General features: G+C 44.2%; 1 protein-coding gene across 7 annotated transcripts in view; it reads left to right on the forward strand.

Moving 5' to 3' along the window:
* Window positions 1-10,000, forward strand: part of satb1b (SATB homeobox 1b) — a 250,029-nt gene that overhangs the window by 123,114 nt on the left and 116,915 nt on the right. For all 7 annotated transcript variants that reach the window (XM_061956591.2, XM_061956583.2, XM_061956599.2 and 4 more), the window contains exon 6: window positions 9,294-9,405. In XM_061956591.2, coding sequence (XP_061812575.1) covers window positions 9,294-9,405 — 112 coding nt within the window. The remainder of the gene's footprint in view (window positions 1-9,293; window positions 9,406-10,000) is intronic.

Below are 10,000 nucleotides of genomic sequence, written 5' to 3' on the forward strand. Positions count from 1 at the left end.
CACACACACACACACACACACACACACACACACACACACACACTTCGCCCTCTGCCATTGTCGCCCCCCAGCTTACCCACTCACTGCGAGGCCCCCAATGCACCAGCTGCAAACAGTCATCAAAATGGCATCTTACCATGCCAGTGTGTGCATGCATGTATGTTGGGGGGGAGGGGGCGGGTCACTCCAGTTGAGGTGGATGGCGTAATTGAGCTGTGTGTGTGTGAGTGTGTGTGTGTGTTTGTTTCAGATGTTGGCGAGTTCACAAATGGGATGCACTTTTACTCCCTAGGCTGACTTGTGTGTGTCCAGTTGGGTTGATCCGTGCGGGGCTTTATTTTTACTTCTATGGCACATTTTGCTAGTCGGCAATAACACACGCAGACCCACTAAGCCACATGCACGTACACACACACACACACACACACACACACACACACACACACACACACACACACACACACACTGTACACTTCCTGTCTCCTTTGACGGGAGTAGAGTAGATGCTGGGGCCCGATAGTCACCAAGTGTCACTTCCTGGTCCTGCCGATAAGCTCTGGTGTGCGGCAGATAGCAATCACCGAGAGGGTGCACATACCACACGCACCCACGCACAGGTGCAGAGCCATGTTACCTGTTGACGCCCCATAGCCGGGTCGCCCGCTCTCCCGCTCTCCCGATGGCATCCCAGGAGCAGCGCAGGGTCCCGTTAAGTGCCTGCTTTTTATGTGTGTGTATTGTTTGGCGCACACAAACGCGCAGAAGCCCCCTGTGGGCGAGAAAGAGAGTGATGTATTGGGGGAGAGGGCTGATTAATGAGCAGCATTTATTAGAACATCTGTGTCAAAGATGGCGGAGAAGCCTGAGCGAGCTAGAGAAAGGATGGAGAGAGAGAGAGAGTCTGCTTCTTGTTTGTTGCCTGGAGCCTCCTTAGCCCACATATACTGTAAATAAAACATAGCCGGCTGCAGGGGAGGAGGAGTTCATTATGAGAGATGTGTCTCTCTTCCATGGAAGACCGACAATATCCATGCCTGAAAGTGCGCAGGTACAAACGTTTAACACTGCTTCAAAAGCGGAAGTTGTTTCTCCTTATACCAATATGACATGAATGCAAAATAAAGAACCTTTTCATGCATAAATGTATGATCCATTAAAAAAGGAATACTTTTGTCTTCCTAACCTTCAACTCAACTTTCCCCAAATGAAGGCTTTTCAATTATAAAAGGCTGTTTCATAATACTATCGCTTGTCCAAATGTGCCTCATCCTGCTCGTAGTGAACAAACCCCCCCCAGCTCCTTAGCTCCTTTTGCACCATCTGCATCCTCCGAGCAGTATTGCAGGCTAATTCCCCCAAGGTGTCACCACATGCATTGATTGTTCATATGTTACACGATGCACCTACTCGTTGTCCAGTAAATGCTGCATCTTAGCAGAGCTGTAGTAGGCTGCGTTGCAATTACTGACCTTATGTAGCCACTGGTAGGGTAGTAGTTCACATAGCTGACTTGGGGTCAGAAGGTTCACGAAGGTAGATTAAGGTGGAAAGCAAAAGAAGGTAGACAAATGTTGAAGAAGCTAGACACATGTAGAAGAAGGTAGACACATGTAGACAAAGGTAGAAGAAGGTAGACAAATGTAGAATAAGTTAGTCAAGGGTCGAAGAACGTAGACTAAGGTGGAATTAGGTAGAACGTAGAAGAATGTTGAAGGTAGAACAAAGTAGTAGAGGTAGCAGGTAAAGGATGGTAGCTGATAGAAGAATGTAGAAGGGATATGGTAAAAGAGGGTAACTGGTAGGGGATGGTAGAATGTAGAATAAGGAAGCAGGTAGAAGAAAGTAGCAGGCAGAGGATAGAAGAATGTAGAAGGAATATGGTGACATAAAGTAGCTGGTAGAAGATGGTAGAACATAGAAGAAAGTAGCTGGTAGAAGAAGTTAGAAAAAGGTAGCTGCTAGAAGAAAGTAGAAGGTGGAAGGTAGTAGATGGTAGTAGAATATAGAAGAAGGGAGGTTGTTGAAGTAGGTAGTAGAAGAAGGTAGAACACAGTAGGTAGGAAGGACATGGTGGAAGAAGGTGGACAATTGTAGTAGAACGTAGAATAAGGTAGTAGAACGTTGAGGAAGGTACTACAACATAGAGGAATGTAGTAGAAATTAGAAGAAGGTAGAATAAGGCTACACCAGGGTAATAGGTTAGACTAAGGTGGAATTAGGTAGAACGTAGAAGAATGTTGAAGGTAGAACAAAGTAGTAGAGGTAGCAGGTAAAGGATGGTAGCTGATAGAAGAATGTAGAAGGGATATGGTAAAAGAGGGTAACTGGTAGAAGATGGTAGAACGTAGAATAAGGAAGCTGGTAGAAGAAAGTAGCAGGCTGAGGATAGAAGAATGTAGAAGGAATATGGTAAAAGAAAGTAGCTGGTAGAAGATGGTAGAACGTAGAAGAAAGTAGCTGGTAGAAGAAGTTAGAAAAAGGTAGCTGGTAGAAGAAAGTAGAAGGTGGAAGGTAGTAGATGGTAGTAGAATATAGAAGAAGGGAGGTTGTTGAAGTAGGTAGTAGAAGAAGGTAGAACACAGTAGGTAGGAAGGACATGGTGGAAGAAGGTGGACAATTGTAGTAGAACGTAGAATAAGGTAGTAGAACATTGAGGAAGGTACTACGACATAGAGGAATGTAGTAGAAAATAGAAGAAGGTAGAATAAGGCTACACCAGGGTAAAATAAGGTAAAACATGGTAGAAAAAGTAGAAGGCAGTAGCAAAAATAAGAAGGTAGTAGAAAGTCGCAGGTAAAAGACGGTAGCTGATAGAAGAAGATACAAGGAATGTGGTAAAAGAAGGAAGCTCGTAGAAGAAGGTACCTAATTCCACCTAAGACTAAGGTGGAATTAGGTAGAACGTAGAAGAATGTTGAAGGTAGAACAAAGTAGTAGAGGTAGCAGGTAAATGATGGTAGCTGATAGAAGAATGTAGAAGGGATATGGTAAAAGAGGGTAACTGGTAGAAGATGGTAGAACGTAGAATAAGGAAGCTGGTAGAAGAAAGTAGCAGGCAGAGGATAGAAGAATGTATAAGGAATATGGTAAAAGAAAGTAGCTGGTAGAAGATGGTAGAACGTAAAAGAAAGTAGCTCGTAGAAGAAGTTAGAAAAAGGTAGTTGGTAGTTGGGGTCAGAAGGTTCACGAAGGTAGATTAAGGTGGAAAGCAAAAGAAGGTAGACAAATGTTGAAGAAGGTAGACAAATGTTGAAGAAGCTAGACACATGTAGAAGAAGGTAGACACATGTAGACAAAGGTAGAAGAAGGTAGACAAATGTAGAATAAGTTAGTCAAGGGTCGAAGAAAGTACTAGGTTCTACCTAATTCCACTTAAGACTAAGGTGGAATTAGGTAGAACGTAGAAGAATGTTGAAGGTAGAACAAAGTAGTAGAGGTAGCAGGTAAAGGATGGTAGCTGATAGAAGAATGTAGAAGGGATATGGTAAAAGAGGGTAACTGGTAGAAGATGGTAGAACGTAGAATAAGGAAGCTGGTAGAAGAAAGTAGCAGGCTGAGGATAGAAGAATATAGAAGGAATATGGTAAAAGAAAGTAGCTGGCTGAAGATGGTAGAACGTAGAAGAAAGTAGCTGGTAGAAGAAGTTAGAAAAAGGTAGCTGGTAGAAGAAAGTAGAAGGTGGAAGGTAGTAGATGGTAGTAGAATATAGAAGAAGGGAGGTTGTTGAAGTAGGTAGTAGAATAAGGTAGAACACAGTAGGTAGGAAGGACATGGTGGAAGAAGGTGGACAATTGTAGTAGAACGTAGAATAAGGTAGTAGAACGTTGAGGAAGGTACTACAACATAGAGGAATGTAGTAGAAATTAGAAGAAGGTAGAATAAGGCTACACCACGGTAAAAGGTTAGACTAAGGTGGAATTAGGTAGAACGTAGAAGAATGTTGAAGGTAGAACAAAGTAGTAGAGGTAGCAGGTAAAGGATGGTAGCTGATAGAAGAATGTAGAAGGGATATGGTAAAAGAGGGTAACTGGTAGAAGATGGTAGAACGTAGAATAAGGAAGCTGGTAGAAGAAAGTAGCAGGCAGAAGATAGAAGAATGTAGAAGGAATATGGTAAAAGAAAGTAGCTGGTAGAAGATGGTAGAACGTAGAAGAAAGTATCTGGTAGAAGAAGTTAGAAAAAGGTAGAAGGTGGAAGGTAGTAGAATATAGAAGAAGGGAGGTTGTTGAAGTAGGTAGTAGAAGAAGGTAGAACACAGTAGGTAGGAAGGACATGGTGGAAGAAGGTGGACAATTGTAGTAGAACGTTGAGGAAGGTACTACGACATAGAGGACTGTAGTAGAAAATAGAAGAAGGTAGAATAAGGCTACACCAGGGTAAAATAAGGTAAAACATGGTAGAAAAAGTAGAAGGCAGTAACAAAAATAAGAAAGTAGTAGAAAGTAGCAGGTAAAAGACGGTAGCTGATAGAAGAAGATAAAAGGAATGTGGTAAAAGAAGGAAGCTTGTAGAAGAAGGTAGACAAAGGCAGCTAGTAGTAGAAAGTAGAAGGTGGGAGTGGAAGGTAGTAGATGGTAGTAGAATATAGAAGAAGGTAGGTTGGTGAAGTAGGTAGTTGAAGAAGGTAGAATATAATATAATAGAATAGAAAGTACCTTATTGATCCCTGGGGGAAATTCAGCACCACAGTTCGCTCACAATAGACAATAATAATAATAAATAATATAATATATATAATATATTATATATGTATATATATATATATATATATATATATATATATATATATATATATATATATATATATATATATATATATATATATAATATATGAATAATATAAATATATTGTACATTTAAGTGCAGTCAAGAAGGAACCTATGCATTATACAGTCTGATGGCTGTCGGTATGAAGGACCTCCTGTGTCGTTCCGTGTTGCATTTTGGGAGTCTGAGCCTTCCACTGAACGTGCTCATTCTCTCCGCAAGGTCCTAGTGTAGTGGGTGGGAGGTGTTGTCCATAATGGCTAGGAGTTTTGCTAGACTTCTCCTCTCTGACACCACCGCCAGAGAGTCTAGCTCCACTCCCACCACGTTACTGGCCTTCTCTACCAACTTGTCCAGTCTGTTTGCGTGGTAGAAGTAGGTAGGAAGGACATTATGGAAGAAGGTTGAAAATGGTAGCAGAATGTAGAAGAAGTTAATAGAACGCCGAGGAAGGTAGTAGAATGTAGAAGAAGATAGTAGAAAATAGAAAATGGTAGAAGAGGCTACAACATGGTGGAAGAGGTAAAACATGGTCGAAGAAGGTAGTAGAAAATAGAAGAAGGTCGTAAAAGGTAGAAGAAGGTAACATAAGCTACAACATGGTAGGAGAATGTATAACATGGCAATTGGATGGAGAAAATGGTAGTAGAAGTTAGAAGAAGAGGGCAGCACGGTGACAGAGGGGTTAGTGCATCTGCCTCACAATACGAAGGTCCTGAGTAGTCTTGGGTTAAATCCCGGGCTCGAGATCTTTCTGTGTGGAGTTTTCATGTCCTCCCCGTGACTGCGTAGGTACTCCGGCTTCCTCCCACTTCCAAAGACATGCACCTGGGGATAAGTTGATTGGCAACACTAAATTGGCCCTAGTGTGTGAATGTGAGTGTGAATGTTGTCTGTCTATCTGTGTTGGCCCTGCGATGAGGTGGCGACTTGTCCAGGGTGTACCCCGCCCTGCGCCCGATTGTAGCTGAGATAGGCTCCAGCGCCCCCCACGACCCCAAAGGGAATAAGCGGTAGAAAGTGGATGGGATGGATGGAAGTTAGAAGAAGTTTGAAGAGGCTACAACATGGTAGAGAACGGTAGAACACGGTAATAGAAGGTAGAATAAGGTAGTAGAACATGGTAGTAGAAGGTAGATCATGGTATAAATGGTAGCAGAAGGTAGAGGATGGTAGTATGGCCCTTCTTTACTGTCGCCCTGTTGTTGACTGGCATCCAATCCAGGGTGTAGTTGACCTTTTATTGCCAAAGTGAATTAGGATAGACTCCAGCCTCAGTACTGACCCTGAAACAGGGTTGCAGCCCTTTGAGACACTTGTGATTTAGGGCTATATAAATAAACATTGATTGATTGATTGAAGTAGTAGTAGTTCTAAGTAGATCCTGATCAAGGACAGAGACTGGAGTATATCCCAACTGACTTAAGGCAAAAAGTAAACTATACCATGAACAGGTTGCCAGGAAGTAGTAGTAGTACCAGTAGTAGTAGTAGTAGTAGTAGTAGTAAGAACATGTCTATGGATGGTCCCATCCAGTCTCAGGTCATTCAAACAATGGTAACCGGACTGTTCCGTTTGTCTTAGAAGACGTTTGGCCTCTCATCCAAGTAGGCTTCATCAGTCCACGCTCACAGACTCAGATTGTTCAGATCTATTCTAGCGTCCAGCCACTAGACTAGACTACATCTGACCAATCTAAGTCTATGAGTATGAACGATTAAAACCTACTTGGATGAGAGGCCAAATGTTTTCTAAGACCAACCAAACTTTCCAGTTGTCATTGTTTGAATGCTCTGAGAATAAAGTAGGAAGTAGTACTACTTATCCATGTTTGAGGCTAGAGTACAGGAGAAATTATCTAGTACGCACTCGAGCAGCAGCGTCGTAGGCCAGTTAAAGTTAAAGTAAAGTTAAAGTACCAATGATTGTCACACACACACTAGGTGTGGTGAAATTTGTCCTCTGCATTTGACCCATCCCCTTTGATCACCTCCTGGGAGGTGAGGGGAGCAGTGGGCAGCAGCAGTGCCACGCCCGGGAATCATTTTTGGTGAGTTAACCCCCAATTCCCAACTGACTTCAGGCAAAAAGTAAACTATAACATGAACAGGTTGCCAGGAAGTAGTAGTAGTACCAGTAGTAGTAGTAGTAGTAGTAGTAGTAAGAACATGTCTATGGATGGTCCCATACAGTCTCAGGTCATTCAAACAATGGTAACCGGACTGTTCCGTTTGTCTTAGAAGACGTTTGGCCTCTCATCCAAGTAGGCTTCATCAGTCCACGCTCACAGACTCAGATTGTTCAGATCTATTCTAGCGTCCAGCCACTAGACTAGACTAGATCTGACCAATCTAAGTCTATGAGTATGAACGATTAAAACCTACTTGGATGAGAGGCCAAATGTCTTCTAAGACCAACCAAACAGTCCAGTTGTCAATGTTTGAATGCTCTGTGAATAAAGTAGGAAGTTGTACTACTTATCCATGTTTGAAGCTAGAGTACAGGAGAAATTATCTAGTACGCACTCGAGCGGGTTGGGGAGGAGATCTTGCCCCAAGTGGAGGAGTTCAAGTACCTCGGAGTCTTGTTCACGAGTGAGGGAAGAGTGGATCGTGAGATCGACAGGCGGATCGGTGCGGCGTCTTCAGTAATGCGGACGCTGTATCGATCCGTTGTGGTGAAGAAGGAGCTGAGCCGGAAGGCAAAGCTCTCAATTTACCGGTCGATCTACGTTCCCATCCTCACCTATGGTCATGAGCTTTGGGTCATGACCGAAAGGACAAGATCACGGGTACAAGCGGCCGAAATGAGTTTCCTCCGCCGGGTGGCGGGGCTCTCCCTTAGAGATAGGGTGAGAAGCTCTGTCATCCGGGGGGAGCTCAAAGTAAAGCCGCTGCTCCTCCACATTGAGAGGAGCCAGATGAGGTGGTTCGGGCATCTGGTCAGGATGCCACCCGAACGCCTCCCTAGGGAGGTGTTTCGGGCACGTCCGACCGGTAGGAGGCCACGGGGAAGACCCAGGACACGTTGGGAAGACTATGTCTCCCGGCTGGCCTGGGAACGCCTCGGGATCCCCCAGGAGGAGCTGGACGAAGTGGCTGGGGAGAGGAAAGTCTCTGCTTCCCTGCTTAGGCTGCTGCCCCCGCGACCCGACCTCGGATAAGCGGAAGAAGATGGATGGATGGATGGAACTCGAGCAGCAGCGTCGTAGGCCAGTTAAAGTTAAAGTAAAGTTAAAGTACCAATGATTGTCTCACACACACTAGGTGTGGTGAAATTTGTCCTCTGCATTTGACCCATCCCCTTTGATCACCCCCTGGGAGGTGAGGGGAGCAGTGGGCAGCAGCAGTGCCGCGCCCGGGAATCATTTTTGGTGATTTAATCCCCAATTCCAACCCTTGATGCGGGAATCATTTTTGGTGATTTAACCCCCAATTCCAACCCTTGATGCTGAGTGCCAAGCCGGGAGGTAATGGGTCCCATTTTTATAGTCTTTGGTATGACTCGGCCGGGGTTTGAACTCACAACCTACCGATCTCAGGGCGGACACTCTAACCACTAGGCCACTGAGTAGTTACTGATCAGTGAGGAAGCTTCAAAGACAATCCTTGTCTGGAGTGTGATCCTATTTTTCATGACAAGAAAGAGAGCTGCCGGAGAGGTCACGGGGTCAGAGGAGCATCGCGGTGTTGTGGGCCCGCTGAGCGTGTGAGCAACCTCCCCCATCGCCTCCATGATGGAAAGTGATAAAGATGGCATACCTGTAATTTGAAAACAGATGGCTGGGCTCTCGTGAATATGTATGACGATCGAAAACAGTTTTTTCTCCCGCGCCAACCTCCGTATTCACCCGCAGGCCAGCAAGGTGTTAAAACATTCATTTTAATAATGAAACCGCCACGGAGGAGAAGGATCTCGCCTCTTTGTTTATCTCCGAGGAGGAGGAGGAGGAGGAGGTCCGCCGTGAGTGGATGCGGCGAGAGCGCACGCTCGACATGCTCGCCGCGACCCGCCAACTCCTTGAAGTCGAAGTTCCTAACAGATTGTTTAAATCAAGAGCGTGTCTGCGCGCGCGGTCCAGATGCTGCTGCTGTTCTTGTGAGATAAATACCACGCCGGCCTTTTGAAGGTAAATATCTCCGATGTTGACTCCAGCAGATGCGGAGCTGCGCTCACAATTAGACTCAAAGAAGAGAAAAAAAAAAAGACTCTTCAGACAAACTCAGTGGCATTTGATAAGAGAGATCAGATAAAGCCTTGTTTGATTTCAATTTCTTTCACGAGACCCCAAACTGCATGTTTCACTCGCCTTTTCCTCCCTTCTTCTTTCTTCCTCTCTTCCAAAGCGCAGAGTTGCTCCGCACACGTTCTCGTTTTATTATTATTATTATTTTTTTTACTTTATTTGTTGTGACAAGCCGCTGTGTCGCCTGCATGTTTCACAAGTGTTAACGTTTTGTCCGCCTTTTGCACGGCGGGATTCTAACGTCTGCCTCTCTCGCTTTCTCAATCAATCTCTCTTTCAGAGTATGATTTCCTCCATTGTCAACAGCACTTACTATGCAAATGTGTCGGCGGCAAAGTGTCAGGAATTTGGGCGCTGGTATAAACATTTCAAGAAGACAAAGGATATGATGGGTAAGCAAAACCGACGGAGGGGGGGGGGGGGGGGGGGGGGGGTTTGCAAAGTATGACACGCACACACTTTTGTCTCTGGCACACACGCTAATACAATATGTTCTCTGACTAACTGTCTCTTTGTCTTGCTGTCACATGAAGCAGCGACACATTTTTATCTCGTTATCTAATAATTTGAGATTATGCCACACTGTTTAGCAGCTGAGCTGACTTTGCTCTGATCATCCAATATCGAGGCCTCTTCTTATCCGTCTCTCATTTTGTGTGCAAACATGAATATCTAGGGAGCTGTCGGACGATTTTTGTGAACGAGTACTTGTTCAGGCAACGCTGATTAATGCCTTCGAAAGCCGATTAGGGCTGCATTAAAAAAAAAAAAAGCTGAAAAAAATTATGTGTGTGTATATATATATATATATATATATATATATATATATACAGTACAGGCCAAAAGTTTGGACACACCTTCTCATTTCAATGCGTTTTCTTTATTTTCATGACTATTTACATTGTAGATTGTCACTGAAGGCATCAAAACTATGACACATGTGAAGTGAAAACCATTTCAGGTGACTACTTGAAGCTCATCGAGAGA

This window comes from Nerophis lumbriciformis, linkage group LG04, assembly GCF_033978685.3.
Source record: "Nerophis lumbriciformis linkage group LG04, RoL_Nlum_v2.1, whole genome shotgun sequence".
Taxonomy (NCBI): Eukaryota; Metazoa; Chordata; class Actinopteri; order Syngnathiformes; family Syngnathidae; genus Nerophis; species Nerophis lumbriciformis.